Here is an 18,869-nt window from a genome sequence, read left to right on the forward strand (position 1 = left end):
TTGCATATAAAATCTTTGCTGCTAATATCATGTATATAAGCTCTTTGCCTTTAGGAAGCATATTTTCCAGATTAATTGCATTGTTAAGTACCTGCAGTTTGAATAACTTTTCCAAACACATGGTCTCAGAAAGATGTGAAACTAATATTTATACTAAGGCGACGCAGCTGTCAGCTACCATATGCTTTGTAAAGAATGAACTACACAGGAATTTGAAAACCCATTTTTATTATAAACACTATTTTATTACCTTATTCCATGTTATTACTGGCTCAGGCTCTCCTTGAGAACTGCATGGAATCTGCACATTTGTGCCAACTACTACTGTCATATCACTTGGAACATTACCAAACACAGGGGTTACTAAAAAAAAAAAAAGTTGCACAGAAGCAATGACAAGTCGGTAAAAGTCTTTAAACAGAAACATTCACATTCATTGAGGCTACAGTTGTACACCCACAAACCCGAGACTAAGCCCCACTTAACTCAAAATTGCTTAAGTCTGAATAGATATGTATAGGATTATATTACAGTAGTACCTCGGAAGTCAAACGTTATCTGTTCCGGAAGTCCGTTTAACTTCCAAAATGCTCGAAAACCAAGGTGCAGCTTCCGATTTGTTGTAGGAAGCTCCTGTAGCAATCGGTACCCACGGAACCCGCACTGGACGTTCGGGTTCCAAAACAACGTTCACAAACTGGAACACTTGCTTCCAGATTTGTGGCGTTCGGAAGCCAAAACAAAGCAAGCCGTTTGATTTCTGAGGTACAACTGTATAACAGGGCAATCCTATGAATGTCGACTAGAAATAAGTCCCTTAGAGTTCAATGAAGCTTAACTCCAGGTGTGCAGGATTGCATTATAAAGTACAGTGGTACCTCAGTTTAAGAACAGTCCAGTTTAAGAACAATTTGGTTTACAAACTCCGCAAAACCAGTGTCCCGGTTTGAGGACTTTACCTTGGTCTAAGAACAGAATCCGAATGGTGGAAGGGCACCGGCGGCAGGACGCCTCATTAGGGAAAGCGCGCCTCAGTTTAAGAATGGTTTCGGTTTAAAAATGGACTTCCAGAATGGATTAAGTTCATAAACCAATGTGCCACTGTAAAGATTTTTAGCTTGAAAACATACCTTTCACCTAAGAACATTCCTGCCAGTAGGAGGTTACTTCACGTTAATACTCTTAAAAAATTGGGCCTGTTTTATGTACAAAATAATAATTCAGTATCATTCAACAATTATTTATGGATGCTTCAGCAGCAACAGACAAAAAAACAGGCAATGTTGCCCCAATCTCCTCCTAAGAGGGGTATCACTGCTGCTTAAGGGGAGCAGGCAGGAGGATGGCCAGGGCAGGACTCTGCAGTCGCACTGGCAGTGCCAATCTGCTGCTCCCACTGGCACACCCCTACAGCCCTCATCCTTCCACCTGCCCTGCTTCTCAAATCTGAGAAACATTCTATTCAACTTAAAAATTCTGATGATGGAAAAATTCTGTATTTCATTGCTATCCTCCCTATAAATGTGTTAAGCTTTATCTTTCTAGCTTGTCTCCAATAGATAGATTGTAGATCAGGCATCCTCAAACTTTGGCCCTCCAGATGTTTTGGACTACAATTCCCATCTCCCCCAACCACTGGTCCTGTTAGCTAGGGATCATGGGAACTGTAGGCCAAAACATCTACACACACACACACACACACACACACACACACACACACACACACACACAGTATACTTAATGGTTCTTAACATGTGCATGTTCAAAACATGGAAAATCTAGTTACAGGTAGGTAGCCGTGTTGGTCTGAGTCGAAGCAAAATAAAAAAATTCCTTCAGTAGCACCTTAAAGACCAACTAAGTTTTTATTTTGGTATGAACTTTCATGTGCATGCACACTTTGTCAGATACATGCACACTTCGACAGATGCATGCACACTTCGTCAGGTATCTGACGAAGTGTGCATGCACATGAAAGCTCATACCAAAATAAAAACTTAGTTGGTCTTTAAGGTGCTACTGAAGGACAAAAGGTGGTTTAAAACATATTAACAATCTGTATGAACATGAGTTTTTGTGAACTTACCTCTAGGCTGTACGGTCAGATGAACAGCAACTCTTTGTGATCCTACAATGTTAACAGCTTGACATTCATACTGGCCTTGATCATGTAAAGCAACTCTGGAAATCCTCAGTGTTCCAGATGATAGGACTAAGTGCCTTCTATCTACAGAAAGTTGGCTTCCTGAAACACACAATTTTTTAAAAAAAAATAAATGAAAGTTTTGCACCATTGATTTGACGCCGAGTCAACAATATTTCAACAATGAAACACTTTTGAGATAATGGAAAATTTTTGAAAAGTGAAAATTAATATCAAATATCATCATGTACTAATACAACAAATGCTGTCTACTATACTTTTTACGTCTTCTTCTTCGCCTGCTCTATTTTAATAAATATATACAAATTTTGAAATAAAACAATAAATTCTAGCTTTTCACCTTGATCGTGAACAAATTACTTGGAAGCATACCCTAGCGAAATCAACAGAACCCAGTTCAAAGTGATCAACACAATCCTGCAGGTTCTTTAATGCAAGTGTAAACAGTAGCATGTGTGCATTTGAGTTCTTCCACCTGTTTCCTCTGCAGCAGCTGCAGAGGAAAACAAGAGGAAAAAATCTCTGAATGGCTGAAACTTGTGCACCTTCATATCATATATTTAGAAGAGGAATATCTTCACAATCATGTAAACATAAGTTGCTTGGACTTCAGATTAACTAATAACATTTGTCTGAAGGAAGTTTCAAGTCATTATCAACTAAGAAAAAAACTCAAATCTTGCCTCTATTTCAGATACATAAATTATATGTAATTAGTGCCTATAATTCAAAGCATATGTAATGGTCACATAACACGTGTCATGTAAAATGTGTTAGTAACCGGTAAGGAAAAAAGGAAGGAGATAAACAAGGTTAAAGGTGATGGTTGTATCTAGTCAAGTTGTCCCATTCACACAAGAGTATCCATTTGTGCAATTGAACCTTGGGGGTGGGGGTGGGGAGAGAGATTCAGAGGTAGGAGAGAGGTGGGAAGTTCTGTTGTGTGAGGGAAACCTTCCTTGGATACAGTCCTAAGCCTAGAAATATTCCACGTTAATCAAAAAGCAAGAGCAACATGTGGGACAGAGGTAACTGATGGAACAGCCAAAGAATGGAGACCATCTGACCATACCCAATAACAACCAAATTCTCCTGAGCTAGACTTCAGGGGCTCTTAAAGCCCAACTCAAATTAGAGGTGAGTTTTTGAAACTTTCAGTCACCAACTGTTACTAGCAAAATCAGGGAAACTGAAATAGACATAATTTCTGCTAGATCACATAATGGCTTGAATTTTGCAAAAACGTATTAATTTTCCCCCCAAGGTGTACAGATTTATCCCCAAATCTAAATTCTTACCTCCTTTAGTCCAGGCAATGACTGGCTGTGGATATCCCTGTGCCTCACAAGGGAAGTCAACAGTTTGTCCCTCAATTACTATTCTGTCTTGAGGGGTCACAGTAAAGTGAGGTACGGCTATGTGATAAGGAGAAAATTGAAAGAGAGTCAGAATATATACTTCAGACTATTCCCCCCCCCCATAGCTCATTGAAGCACAGGACATCAGTACTTTAGATTATACATCAAAATGCCACGTACCTTGCACAATGATCAATGCAGTTGCGTGGATGCTATCTATGCTGTTGGTTGCAAAACAGGCATATTCTCCACCATCCTCCTGCTCCACATTTTGGATGTAAAGCCCTCCTGACGGAGTTATGGTGATGCGAGGGTCACTTGGGAGGGGAGTTCTGTCCCCTTTAGTCCATGTGATACGTGGCTGGGGGTGACCAGTTGCGCTGCATTCCAGGGTGACACTTTCTCCAACCAGTACCTCTGTATTTTGGGGGTGAATCACAAAACTTGGCCTAGCTGTAACAAATGGAATAATGTTTAAGATACCCTCTGTTAACACCAGTATGAAACAAAAGAAATGTACACCCTTTAAAAAGAAGTTGCTGTATCATACGGTTTTTCAGCACCTTATTAAATTAAGGACATGGCTAGTCCATATATAAGCTAGTCATTCCATATATAAAGTTGAGAAAGGAGAAATTTCAAGTACAGCATGAGCTGTATAACCTCCTGTTATATAGGCCCTATATCATAGGGATATTATTATATTATAGGGAATCTGGTGTGGCCCTAAATATTTCTGATTTCACACGACTTCTAAATTTACAAAATAAAAATAAAAGGAAGACCCTGGTCAGGCTGTTTTGTGTGTTCTAGATCTGCAATGGGTCATGCAAATTGTATTGTACTATTAAGCTTATCTCTTTGAATAAGAGGTATGCAACATAGTATTATTATTATTATTTTAAAAAAGGCATTAGAAATCTACACACCTGGTGAACCAAAGTAGCGTAGAGTAACTTCTTGAGTTTTCACTTCTCCTGCCACATTTTTGGCCATGCACTGGTAAATGCCTTGGTCAGTCTCTTGAGTATTCTGAATCATGAGTGTGCCATCATCGAGCAAGTTCAAACGGGAATCCGTTTTCATACTGAGCTCATTACTATGGAGAGAGAAAACTGTGGGACTAAAAACCTTTAATTTATAAGTATTCTAAAAAATTACCCCCAAAGAAACTGAACATGAATTTCTTCAGTGTGTTGTGTGTGCAAGCCCTTAGGTAAAGGGACCCCTGACCATTAGGTCCAGTCGTGACCGACTCTGGGGTTGCGCGCTCATCTCGCATTATTGGCCGAGGGAGCCAGCGTATAGCTTCCAGGTCATGTGGCCAGCATGACAAAGCCACTTCTGGCGAACCAGAGCAGCACACGGAAACGCTGTTTACCTTCCTGCTATAGCGGTTCCTATTTATCTACTTGCATTTTGACGTGCTTTCGAACTGCTAGGTTGGCAGGAGCTGGGACCGAGCAACGGGAGCTCACCCCGTTGCAGGGATTTGAACCACTGACCTTCTGATCAGCAAGCCCTAGGCTCAGTGGTTTAACCCACAGTGCCACCTGGGTCCCTTAACAGAACTGTAAAAAAGGAAAAGACTCCAAGTGTCATCTAGTTCTTCTGCAGGAATCGCAGCAAATCTCAAATGCAAACAGTTTTTGCAAGTGATCTGATGTTGGTCAATGAACTCTTATTAAGATGAGTCTACACAGAGAAAATTATTTTCTAAAGCAGCCTTACTTGTTTCGAAGCCAAATAATTTCTGGTTTGGGATTGCCTTCAGCTCTGCAAGTGAAGTAAACGGTATTCCCTGAGGTAACATCCACATCCTGAGGCTCTGACGTAATCCTTGGTCTCTCTGTATAATAAACAAAGCATTTTATTTTATTGTGTCTGAAAAATAAATTATGAATAGGTTAACTCTTCCATTTTAACGTAAGTTATAAAAGATTAGTTCTCACAGGTGAAGTTAGGCTGTGCGAACCTAAACACTATTAAACATAACATCAGTTATTATTTTAGGCTAATAATAAAGTTTTAATATATATTAACAAAAAAAGTTTACAGTACGAAGATCTATATGCCATGCATTACACAATTTCTTTAATGTCTCCTTCTAAGAACAATTTTAAAAATGCACTGTCATACATAGTACAGCTGTCTCAAACAACTGTACCACCAAGAGTTTTCAGGCTTTCAATGCAATGACAGAAAAACTGCAGAGGTAAAAAGAACCACATGAGGCATCATTTAAAACACACAACGGTAGACCTTCACAGCTTGCTGAACACAATACACAAGAGCCCTGCTGGAGCAGAACAAAGGCCTAACTCGCCCAGCATTCTGTTCTCACAGTGCCGAAGCAAATGCTTATGGGTAGCCGCAAACTCAGACATCAACTATGTTATGTCAGGGCCTGACAATACTCTTGTTTTTGCAGTCCCAAGCAGGCAGCCAGAACAGGTTCCAACAGGCCACATGGCTGGCTTGGTTTGGTGGTTCACAAGTCATGCAGGCCTGGCTTAAAGTGGTTCACAAGTCATGCAGGCCTATCTCTTTCAAGGGTTTTAATTTCAGCTCCATCATGTTATGTGCATCAACACTATATGAATGTTTGGCTGCTTGCCTAGAATTTCTATCCTCACATTTACTCAGCCGTCACACAACACGTGCAAATTTCCAAGCAAGATGCCTGAATCATATTTTCATTATTATGGGATGAAGTAGTAATTCACGGACATTTAAATATCCTTCAAACAATCCTTTCTGTTTCAAGATTGTTTTTTTATTTATTTAAGTTTATTACATTGGGCAGTATCCAATGATGTACAGTGGTACCTCTACTTACGAATTTAATGTGTTCCAAACGCACATTTGTAAGTAGAAAAAAATTGTAAGTCGAATCCCATAGGAATGCATTGGGAGAAAAAATCCGTAAGTAGAAAAAATCCTATCTAAAAATTCTTAAGTAGAAAAAATCCTATCTAAACCGCATCCAAGATGGCGGACGGAGCTCCATTCGTAAGTAGAAACATTCATAAGTAGAGTTATTTGTAAGTAGAGGTACCACTGTACATAGTTCTGTTGACACAAGGACCTCTGGCTGAGCACTGGCATTTCCCCCTGACTCTCTTCCCTCTGTGCATGCCCCCTAAATCTGCTCTGAGGTCTCTCCCAACCCTTTGGAAGGGAGGTAAATCAAACCCAGGCAGACTCTTATCTCTGGCTAGGGGACAGCCAGCACGGCAGGAAAAGCCTGCTTTCGGGGGCCAGTGGCTTGGAAGCATTCCATGGCTCATGAAAACGACGAAAACATTGGAAGAGGAGGGTTGGACCACATGACCCTCAGCGTCCCTTCCAACTCTACGACACTATGATTCTATGATTTGGGGAGGGTGTGAGGGCACAAAGGGAGAGGAGATGGAGGGTAAGTTCCATTGTCCAAAGAGAAATAGCAGAACCACTTTGTTGGAGACTGCCCATAGTTTTGTGGTTTATTGCTAACAAATGCCAAGAAGGGACTGCCATACAGAATGGCGTGTTTTTATAACGCAAAAAATAAATGAGGATGAGTCAGGAATCAATGGAGTAGAGAGATCCCAGGAAACAATTAAATCATTTATTGTTAATATGAAGTACACTTGGGCAAGATGTACTTCTCAACAAAATTTAGATATCATCCCCACCCACCCCGGAAACAGACAGAGGGAGGCAAATTTACGCACGAACGCACGCACGCACACACACCAATCCATCTTACCACAGTTAAGTTCTTCTGGTGTTATCGTGGCCACTGATCTTCCCTGGATTCTCCTTGGATATTCACAAGTAGCTGCAGCTTGTGCATTACCGGACTCTGCATATGTCTTCAGCAAATCTGCTAGCCACAGTATTTCACAGTCACAGTGAAGTGCATTTGAATCCAGACGCCTGGACAAAATAACAAGCTGTACATATTAATGAGATCAAGCATGACACGTATGTACTGTGAGATGCTGTAACATTATGCAGAATGCTAGTGGGAAACCTGAAACTCAGGAGATCCTAATTTCATTGGTGCCAGTTAAAAGTGAATTGTGGCGCTTCAGCCACGAACCTTGTACCGAATGAAGCAGTCTTTACTTGAAGAACATTTATAATAATAATAATAATTTATTATTTATACCCCGCCCATCTGGCCGGGTTCCCCCAGCCACTGGGCGGCTTCCAACAAAATACTAAAATACAGAAATCCATCAAACATTAAAAGCTTCCCTAAACAGAGTTGTTTAAGATGCCTTCTAAAGGTCTGGTAATTGTTATTCTCTTTGACCTCTGGTGGGAGGGCATTCCACAGGGTGGGCGCCACTACCGAGAAGGCCCTCTGCCTGGTCCCATTTGAGAGACAGGCTAAGGTTACTCTGCATCAAACTTCAGTCAGTTGCTACAACCCGAGTGCAATTCATCAAGGGGTGTGTTTAGTGAAGGATTGGGAGGGGGGACTAAGAGACAATTTGAAAGAATAGTATTTTAAACTCTGGTGATGCTGAGGCCCACCTGGGATGAAATGGAATGTTGCAGCTGTAAGTTAAAACGCTGCCACTGATTCAAAGTCTCCTCCCCGCCCCAGCTCCATTTTCTCATCAAATGACACACAGATATTATTACTTATTTCTCTTAAGATTAATAAACTGTGCTTTTATACTAAATTTCCTTTTTTTCTCTGTGTATATTGTAATGTTTTATTGTTCCTATGCATCAGCTGATGCGAATAAAGTTTTATCTATCTATTTTAAGATTAATAAACTTAAATGGTGCAGTTTTGTGATACACGAAGAAACCACCTCCTTCTGTTGTTATATTAATAAAACACAATGTGGTGAGTGACTAAAATGATCCCCCTCCCCCCCCAAAAAGGAGCCGCCAAGATTTTTAAAAGCTGTCATTATTCAGTCTACACACTAGAAGCTCATAATTGTCAAGATAAAACATGTAAAACTAGAGGTTAATTTATTTCCTTCTCCAGATGAAGCAAGGTGAAAGGAAGATACGATAGAAAGACTTCAGGCTAATGTTTAGCAGTGACTCCTATAAAAAAAAATTCATGACCCTGGTCCACAGTTTATTCAACTAATGGCAACAGCACCATTACTCACTGCACTGGAATACAGGAAATTGGTTTTGGGAAAGAAACAGATGTGAGAAGAGAGAGAGCAAGAAGTTACTGTGACAGATCTGCAATCAGCAACAGTAATCTTTGCTAGTGGTCACAAATGTATTATGAATTACAACAGGTATTCTCTCTGTGTGTGTTTAAGATAATAGCTACCTTTCTGCATTTGTAGCACCAAAGGTCAGAAAAAACAGGAAGGGGCTTGCTCAGGAGCCAAATGTGTATTATCTCCTGAACACTGAGATTCTGCACCTAGCACAATTCAAGCTTAAAATACTGGCAGGTCAACAATGAAGTGGATACTGCCTCTATCAATAGTTACCACCTGAAAATAGCATATAAATACAGGAGCATTAAAGAGTATAGAGTTAGTTGACAGAAGATTAAGTACAATTTGAAAGGGGGAAAGGAAATTTACTTACAGTCGTTTCATAGATTCCAAGTGACTAAATGTCCCGGGAATTAAATGGGATATTCTGTTGTTATGCAAAAATCTGTTGAAATATTGCATTTACTAATTAGTGGTTTGAATGCTTTATACCAGTCTTTCCCCAGTCTAGCATGCTTCCTATGTACTCCTTTCTTAAAAAAACAACAACATGTTGATATATTTGTTGCTGCATATCATTGTATTTTTACAAGTAATGACCCAATATTCCTGTTAATGAGTATAAAATACGTTCGAAAGCTGACAGCATCTGGAAAAAATGTACGGTAAGTGATGATGCAGCTCAATCTTATGGAAGTTTTAACTAGTAAATTAAGTGAGATTTACCCTCAAGTAAGTGCAGGGCTGCTGCCAGATTTTAGGGGGCTTTGGGCAAGGTACCCACCAAGGGCGGTATCTAACAAAGTAGTTCTTCTAGCAAAAGGACTTCCACTTGTGCGATGGAGCTTCCTCTCCTCTCCTCATGCACCCTCCTCGTAACTGGTTTGGTGGGGCTGGGAACTCCCAGAACAGATTTAGGGGGCACACGGAAATCCTTACTTTTGTGCAGCCAGAAGCCTTTACACTACCTTGTCTGCGCACAACGGCACTACTGTACTTCTCAATCTCTTGCAGCCTCCGTTTATCTCAGCCTTGTTCTTGCAGTTTGTTCCCTGGTCTCTCTGTGCCCCCCACTGCCGCCAGTTTCTCCCACCCTGCCAACCAGGCATGCTGCGCCCTGCCAGTTGGAAGATCAAGCCAAGAGGAAAAGGAACTAGGCTGCATATCATAAAGTGTAGTTCCTTTCTCACTTCCTCTCAGCTCCATTTTCAAAGTGGTAGCCGATTGATTGCCTAGGCAGCAGTTGCAAATATCTCAATAGAAACTGTGCTTGGAGATACTTGAGTGGATTTTGAACTGCAAACTTTGCACTTAAAAAATCCAAATTGCAGTTTTGCTGCGAGATTAGAAGCAGGCTGGGTGGCCAGCCTAGGGTCAATCCAGGCTGGTGGGGGGGGGGAGAGAGATAAAGAGAGACCACTTTGTTCACATCCTCTCTCAAGAACAGTGGCTACAGGGACTTGAACTTCAGTTCCAATGTTCAAGCATAGCAGTGCTACTGCACAGAATTTCCTCCCAGGGAAAACTATATATGGAGTAAAATGTATGCCAAAAGAGAGGTTCCAAACAGCATGGAGGCCTTGTGCTTTGAACTAGGGCTGTGTACACATTAACGGCTTGAAACACAGTCAGGTGGTTCTTTTTCTCAAGCCAGATCAGTGCTGCTTTAGGTAAAAACACATCAAAATGAAGCCTTTCTTAAGAGACAACAATATAAATATAGATTGCGGATAACGTCCCCTGGAAGAGGGAGGAAACAAAAATAAAACTTACAATCTTTCAAGTTTGGGAAGATGGGTAAATGATTCTGGTTCCAATGTTTCAATTTGATTAAAGTGCAGGTACCTGTTGGGGAAGGCGAAGGGAAGTAAGACGACACAGAAACACAGTGTACTTAATAAAGGGTCTCAAAGCAGCTGCTTAAAAAAAAAATGTGTAGAAGTAACTTGGATCCTATAGCCATCCTGCATTAAACAGAAAGCCCCAGCCTTTATACAACAGGTGGCGCGCATGATCCACTAATGCGGTACAAGTTATCAGGTAGGATCACTTTAAAAACAAAACCACCAGGAGATTCAGAATATTTCAGAACAAGCCTATGAATAACATTATATTAAAGGATAATGTTTGGACGTGATGTCATATTTTCATTTATTAAGCATATGGGACTAGATTCAACCAAGTTGTTGGGCAACAAGTCCTGCTAACACAGGAGAACATAAACCCTTAACCCCTTTCCCCCTCCATGCACCCTCTCCAAATCCGTTTGCTTTTGATGGCATTCCTAAGAGCTCTTAGCTGATTCGTGAACTTGCAGGCCCTCAAATCAGGATGAAAGAAAAAGATGATTGCTTTTGTGTTTCCATCCACAAAATATAACATATCTTTATCTACGGCAGACATCTTTCTCCTGTAAACAAACTACCACTTACCTCAACATACATTGCTTACATGAAATAGTTAAGAAATACAATTCTACATTTGTTCTCCAATGAGAAACTTTCAGCTCAAATTTAAACCTAAAAAATTAATGCTGCCATTATTCACACATGCAGCAGACCCACTTATGATCATGTGCCACAGCAATGCCTGGGATACACGAGTAGGGCCATTTTAACCTTCTACAAAACACTGTGATACAGGAAATAATTGTTTACGTCCAATATGAGCTATGACATGCAGTTCCATTTCACATTACATGCTTCTTCGTTCCTATTTCGGTGAGCACTAGAGCAGAGTAGTGCCTGACATCCATTTCCAGCATCGTCACTTAAATGATCTTTGGCAACAAGCCTGGAGTAGCTTCTCTGTTTATACTAATGACTAGGGTAGGAATTGTGTCCTTACAAGTATGGAAAAGGCAGTACATTCTACTAGTCATATTCTCAACCTGCAAAGTTACACAAAAACACAACCAGAAGTAATAACACCTGTTTGAAAACAGCTGTAAGCTTTTAAAGCTATTATATATATATATTTACTACTACTTTCTTTTGAATTATTGCACCCCTAAGAATTTGCACCCATGCCAATTGCTCCTGTCACCCCTGCCCAGGCTACGCCACTGGACACAGCTATTGTGAGCAAATGTATTATTCTGTGATTAATATGCTACCATAAGGTTACCAGATTTTTTTCAATGAATCCGGGGACACTTTTCAACTTCCTACTAAATAGATGGATTTTGTCAGGGGGACTGATTTGAAAATCGAGGGGCCGTCCCCAGGAAACGGGGACGTCTGGTAACCTTACGCTACCAGTAATGAACCTAGGATTTGTTGCAATAACTGAGAACAATAAGTTACATCATTCCTTGTACAGTGAAGAAGCATTTTGCAGAAGAACAGGCAGAATCTACCGAGCAATACTTCTACCACCTCCCATTAAAATGTACCTCCACCTGATATATATGACAGTAAAAGCATGCAATTTTTTAAAAGCATCATCATGCACCCTAAAACAGAAAAAGTTCGAAATAAAAAAAGAAAGGTGTCACAATTAGGTACAACACTATTGATATAGGCAATTAGCATCTGGGATCCTACTGATGACACAGCAGAAGTGCTTAGGAAATGAGGGTGTCTAAATTGTGTCTATACAGCTTGACTTTCTTACTTTAACAGCACTAAAATGTCATTAAAAAGCATAAATATTTTATTCATTTAATTAATAGATTTGTATACCACCTTTCAAAATAGATAAAAATAAGAACAAAAGGCCAGCGGAAGTGATGATATTCCAGCTGAACTATTTAAAATTTTAAAAGATGATGCTGTTAAGGTCCTACACTCAATATGCCAGCAAGTTTAGAAAACTTAGCAGCGGCCAGAGGATCGGAGAAGATCAGTTTACATCCCAATCCCAAAGAAGGGAAGTGCCAAAGAATGCTCCAACTGCCGCACAATTGTGCTCATTTCACACGTTAGCAAGGTTATGCTTAAAATTCTACAAGGCAGGCTTAAGCAGTATGTGGACCGAGAACTCCCAGAAGTGCAAGCTGGATTTCGAAGGGGCAGAGGAACCAGAGACCAAATTGCAAACATGCGATGGATTATGGAGAAAGCTAGAGAGTTCCAGAAAAAACATCTACTTCTGTTTCATTGACAATGCAAAAGCATTTGACTGTGTCAACCACAGCAACCTATGGCAAGTTTTCAGCAAACTATGGCAAGTTTTCAAAGAAATGGGAGTGCCTGACTACCTCATCTGTCTCCTGAGAAACCTCTATGTGGGACAAGAAGCTACAGTTAGAACTGGATATGGAACAACTGATTGGCTCAAAATTGGGAAAGGAGTACGACAAGGCTGTATATTGTCTCCCTGCTTATTTAACTTATATGCAGAATTCATCATGTGAAAGGCTGGACTGGATGAATCCCAAACCGGAATTAAGATTGCCGGAAGAAATATCAACAACCTCAGATATGCTGATGACACAACCTTGATGGCAGAAAGTGAGGAGGAATTAAAGAACCTTTTAAAGAGGGTGAAAGAGGAGAACGCAAAATATGGTCTGAAGCTTAACATAAAAAAAAAACTAAGATCATGGCCACTGGTCCTACCACCTCCTGGCAAACAGAAGGGGAAGGAATGGAAGCAGTGGATTTATTTTCTTGGGTTCTATTATCACTGCAGACGGTGACAGCGCCACCCAGCCTTGCCTTAGAGCCAGCCCTGGACGCCTGCTTCTTGGGAGAAAAGCAATGACAAACCTAGACAGCATCTTAAAAAGCAGAGACATCACCTTGCTGACAAAGGTCTGTATAGTTAAAGCTATGGTTTTCCCAGTAGTGATGTATGGAAGTGTGAGCTGGGGCATAAAGAAGGCTGATCACCGAAGAATTGATGCTTTTGAATTATGGTGCTGGAGGAGACTCTTGAGAGTCCCATGGACTGTAAGAAGATCAAACCTATCCATTCTGAAGGAAATCAGCCCTGAGTGCTCCCTGGAAGGACAGATCGTGAAGCTGAGGCTCCAATACTTTGGCCACCTCATGAGAAGAGAAGACTCCCTGGAAAAGACCCTGATGTTGGGAAAGATTGAAGGCACAAGGAGAAGGGGACGACAGAAGCTACCAACATGGGTTTAACCAAACTGCAGGAGGCAGTGGAAGACAGGAGTGCCTGGCGTGCTCTGGTCCATGGGGTCATGAAGAGCCGGACATGACTAAACGACTAAACAACAACAACAAAGAACAAAAATGTGGCATTAGGCATTTGTACAAATACACACTGACAACATATTTAACTACCACACCCAATAATTCTCCATATGCTATTCTGCAGAAATTCAGCTATATCTGATGGGATCATAATACAGCAGAATCATGCTGTTGTGTACTGCACAACTGAAGTTTAAAATGCTGTGGCAGGGATGGGCAATTTGTGGCTTTCTACAGATCATTGGATTGTGGCTGTGGCTCCCAACAATCTTGACCATTGGAAGCTCATCAAACATGCTGTACATAGTTAAATCTATAAATGACTCTATCACAGCACTAAGGACTATTGCGGTTTCACACACGCACAGCCAAAATGTACTCTTGTCCCCTTGAAATCCATAAGGAGTTTAGTTGTCTGTAGGTTACAGGGTGTGTTCCCCAGCCATGTTTTTCTATATTTTGAGTTTTCCTCTGTTTGATGCTGGGTGGTTAAAAATGAATGATTTTTTAAAAGATTTTTTTATTTGAATCAGGGTTTTTTTATTTAAATCAGATTTTTTTATTTAAAACAATTTTTTTTAAAAAAATGGATTTTTAAAATAAAATGCTTTTGGAGGAAAAATCTTTCTCAAGATAGTTTTCTGACTGCATTTAGAAAGCATCTAAACTGAACTCAAAAATGTCTTTTCTTCGTTATTCTAGCAGGGAGAAGCTTCAAGCCGAAGGCGGAGAGCGCTGGATTCTTCCGAAAATAAAACGATTGGAAAAGATTGTAAGTAACCTCACGATTTGGATTATAAAACAATTTGGATCTGGGAGAGAGGGGAGAAAAGAGGAAGCCACCCCCCCCCACGGCAACAAAAGAGACAGTAAATAGAAACCCGAAGCCATAAACAGAAGATTTGCAATTCAAAGGATCCCTCAAAGGCATCAAAGAGAATCTCCCCTTTGATGCAGGGTGAGAAGGGGAGAGAGACTGTGGTTTATGACTGCCCTGCAGCAAGAGGTAAAGACTGAGAAAAATCTTTCTTTTCCTCGGGAGCCGGCAGCCCAGGCAACCCAGTGAGTTGATCAGGATTTATGAGTCAATTTTTATTTCATTTTGTATTTCTGGACTTTGTGGAATTTCTTTTCTGGTTTAAATGTTTGTGAAATGTGAGTTCGAACTTTATTGTTAATAAGACTTGAAGAATGCAGCCAGCTTGTTAAAATGGAGTCGAGAAAATAAACTGTGATCATATTCCACCCCACGTGACAAGTTTTGACCTTGGCAGGATTGAATTATGTCAACAAAAAAGTGTTCCCCTGAGTTCCAGCGGTCTGTTTTGATCTTAATGTGGGAAACAAGAATAGAGCTATGTCAAGAGGAGACACGACGGCAAGAGTTACAGAAAAAATTTCAGATGGTGATGGCAGAATATGATTTTTTAGGAGATGAAGCTTTTGACACTGAAAAAGATGAATGTGAGAATGACAATGATGATGACTGTGATTTGGAAGGAAAAGATGAAGATGAGGACTGTGATGATTCAACACAAAATGAAGCACACCACGAAAAAAATGATGACTTTACTCTACAAAAAGTTTGATGGAGTGCCCCGCTTTTGAGGGGGGCACGATTGGTATTATTGGAACTCCAGAATGCCCACAGGGAAGAAGGAAAAAATATGCAGAGAAGAGAAGAAATTCAGGGGCCCTGTATGGTGGCCTGGATGGCAAAAGACTGTAAACAGGGGGTGGGGTGAAGGGAAAGAGATGTTGTGATTACATGGATGGATTAACAGGTTTATAACTGGTCTGCTGATTATGGAATTTGCTGGATTGGGGGGGTGGAGCCGGTAATCGGGGATGTAAGGTTAAATTGAGAATAGTTATAGTTTTAAAAGTGAATGGATTTTGGAAAATGTGAAAATATGGAGGCTTATAGAGGGAGAAAAAATTAGGCACGGGAAGATAAAATGGGAGTTTGATTTTTCAGTGATTTGAAGTTGTATAAGATACAAAGGTGTATTTCTATAAAGTAAGAAACTGTTGCAGATGATAAAAAAGGGATGAAAACCGGGGAAGGGGGGGGAGGGGAAGCCCATAAAATATGGTTTTACAATCATGAATGTAAGAAAAAATTTTCTGTTTTGTATTGTTTTTTTCCTCTTTTTTTGCCCTTTCTTTTTTTTCTTTTTTCCTATTTCTATTTTTCTCTTTTTTTTTGGTATGACAATAGATGGTTGGATGGATGGCCTCCTGCGTACTGCCCTGGTTTGCTGGAGCTCCCTGGTGGCAGGGGGGGGCTTTGGGGTCAGGGGAGGGAGAGGAGGACAGAAATCCAAGCATAAAATGGAACATCTCTGACTGTTCACATACATGGGATACTTCTGTGGCAGGGGAGGACCCATGTGGGTGGGTAGGAAGGAGGTGGAAAAGGTGTTTATGTATGTACCGTTTTTTGTTTTGTTTTTTTGTATTCTGTAAAATTAATAAAAAGTATGTTTAAAAAAAATGTCTTTTCTTTTGTTATTATTATGGGTACTCTTATAGTTGATGTTGTTGTTGTTATTATTATTATTATTGTCAATATTATGTTTTTTGTAAATATGGAAGTTTAAATAAAGTTGTTTTTAAACTTTTTTTTCTATTTAAGTTACATTATAGTCCAAACACTAATAATCAGGAAATAAGAATTTGTTTTAAGTTTTTCAGGTGTGCTAAAACTCAGTCTGGTTTTTTTAAAAAACAACAACAACAGCAGCAGCACGTTTAACCACATTAGTTAACAAACATGGATACATATGCTATAATGTTATTGTTTTAGTTAAATAAATTACTTAAATTGTTATTAAGGAAATGACAATTTTCTCCTTCCAATAAAGTTCGGCACAAAAGTTGACCAAATATAAACAGTTACGGTAACTTATTAAACCTCACAATAATTTCATAATTATCTGTGTATGTATTTCTAATAGCATAACCAAATCAGTAATTTTTGATATAACTGTAAAAACTACTCTGATAATTTATTATTCCAAAATGGAAACCTTCATCTGGTTGTAAATATTAAGATTAAACCAGCAAGAATGAGTCTTTTTGTAAAAAAAAGAAAGATTTAAATCAAGCCTTACTGACTAGTGATTTAAATCGATTTGATTTAAATCAAATCCACCCTGGTTTGATGAGCCAAAAGCATACCAAAATTAAAAATACTTTAATTTCAAAGAGTATAGGATGGGGGGAAATCAGAACATAAATTCTACCTGGTTACATTGAGGCAGTCAGAAGTTAATTCCACGAAATTCAAAACTGTAAAGTATTTGTAAGAAACAGAAGAACTGGATCCTAATACATGTTTTAATTCTTGTTGCTATACTTGAGTCTGCTCACGTTAAGTCATTATAAAGTGAACGGATAGCCTTGAGATGTAAATCACAAATACAATATGAACACAGACAGAATGAATTTGACAGACACGTTTTCTGCGAGCCACTAATTGCAACCACGTTGGACTAGAAACCCATTCCGTGCAGACATGCAAGGCATGCAGGCAAGAAATATTGACCAAAAACGTGCACTTTTTCTCTGAGGCAACCAAGCAGATGACAGCACAGAAGAGAAAAGGCACTTACAGTTGTTCTAGAGAGGCAAGTCCTTTAAATGCTTGCCTGTCAATTGACTGGATTTCATTCTTGTACAAATAGCTGAAACAAGAAACAATCAGTAATATTAGTATACACAAACGAGAGCTACATTAATGTGGGATGGAATTAAGGTGACACGTGAAGACAGTTTTCCAAATACATATTAGAAAGCAACAAAACAAGACATGTATACACACCAAAAACTTTTTTTTTTACTTGAGCATCTGCCTGCCATGGTCTCTGGGAGCCAAATAAGATATTGCACAGGGTGTAAATTGACACACCAAATAGATTTTGGTTCTTTTTGCTCTTCTGGAAATGTATCTCCACAGAATTCATTGGCAGATTTGTGGAGCATCTTTAAAGGCTTGAAATACAGCAATTATCTTCTCTATAGGACTACAGAAGTGTTGAATGAAGCTAGAATGCATGGAATTATTGGAGAAGTTTTTTTTTTACTGGACTGAGATAAACTATTATCGCAATTCTAGTTCAGTAATGTTTCTACAGGTATTCGGTTATCAGAAAGTGCTTCATCCCAAAGGATCATTGCTCCATTCTCACAAAAACATTAGCAGATCAAAAATCATAGCTAAATGAATATACAACCCAGATATATGAAACACTGGTCCATCAGACTTTAGTTAATTTAGCCCTTAAAACTCTCAAAAGCCACGAAACAAGGTAAGTGTTACTGGGGAGGAGTTTTATGAGATCACTAACAAATTTGCTGGTACAGAGACCTCTTATTTCATGATTATTTTCAAACAGATTTTAAAAAGCAAAGCTCCTGCACCTTTAAGAGTTGTGTAGAAGAGATTTCAGCAGGTGTAGCTTGTGTTGACAAGGTATACCTGCTAAAACTTATTGTTCTACACAACAAATAAAGGTGCAGGAGTCCCATCCTCTTCTGCATCCAACCCCCCTAAATTGTAATAGACTACATCACGGGGATGAGTGAATCACTTGCTAAATAACCACAGACGTAAGATGGAAACTGAAAGGTTCAAAAATGTCACTCCAATCACAGAAAAGAGGACAGCATGACTGAAACTTTTCCCTTCATTTGTTAACTTGATTCATTGTTCAGACACCAGAGAATGATTCACACAAACAAACACAGCAGAGAATGCATAAAACTACATAAAAGCTGCATACCATCTTATTTACCAGTACATTAACCAGTAGTTTCCAGAAATGAAAGTTTTTGTTAAGCTTGTGTCTTGCTTCTTGAACACTTTCAACGCACTCACAGTGTGCTTTTGGGGGTGGGGCACAGCATGTATTTTTCAATCTCCCTCTTAGGCAGGTTATTAAAATGCCTCTGTCTTAAGATAGTTAATTAAGCATTTAACTGAAGAGGC

At 39.6% G+C, this 18,869-nt stretch overlaps 1 protein-coding gene across 3 annotated transcripts in view; it reads right to left on the reverse strand.

The window, feature by feature from the left end:
* Positions 1–18,869, reverse strand: part of PXDN (peroxidasin) — a 79,903-nt gene that overhangs the window by 28,103 nt on the left and 32,931 nt on the right. For 2 of the 3 annotated variants that reach the window (XR_004692271.3, XM_035109922.3), the window contains exons 4-13: positions 17,494–17,565; positions 10,488–10,559; positions 9,088–9,159; positions 7,274–7,443; positions 5,254–5,371; positions 4,452–4,621; positions 3,703–3,975; positions 3,463–3,579; positions 2,087–2,245; positions 251–363 (exon numbers count right to left, since the gene is read on the reverse strand). Coding sequence is in view for 2 of the 3 variants with exons in the window: in XM_035109922.3 (XP_034965813.1) it covers positions 251–363; positions 2,087–2,245; positions 3,463–3,579; positions 3,703–3,975; positions 4,452–4,621; positions 5,254–5,371; positions 7,274–7,443; positions 9,088–9,159; positions 10,488–10,559; positions 17,494–17,565 (1,336 nt within the window). In the remaining variant the exon portion in view is untranslated. The remainder of the gene's footprint in view (positions 1–250; positions 364–2,086; positions 2,246–3,462; positions 3,580–3,702; positions 3,976–4,451; positions 4,622–5,253; positions 5,372–7,273; positions 7,444–9,087; positions 9,160–10,487; positions 10,560–17,493; positions 17,566–18,869) is intronic. The other variant, XM_035109923.3, reaches the window with a different exon arrangement.

The sequence above is a fragment of the Zootoca vivipara genome, chromosome 3 (genome assembly GCF_965207765.1).
Source record: "Zootoca vivipara chromosome 3, rZooViv2.hap1.1, whole genome shotgun sequence".
Taxonomy (NCBI): domain Eukaryota; kingdom Metazoa; phylum Chordata; class Lepidosauria; order Squamata; family Lacertidae; genus Zootoca; species Zootoca vivipara.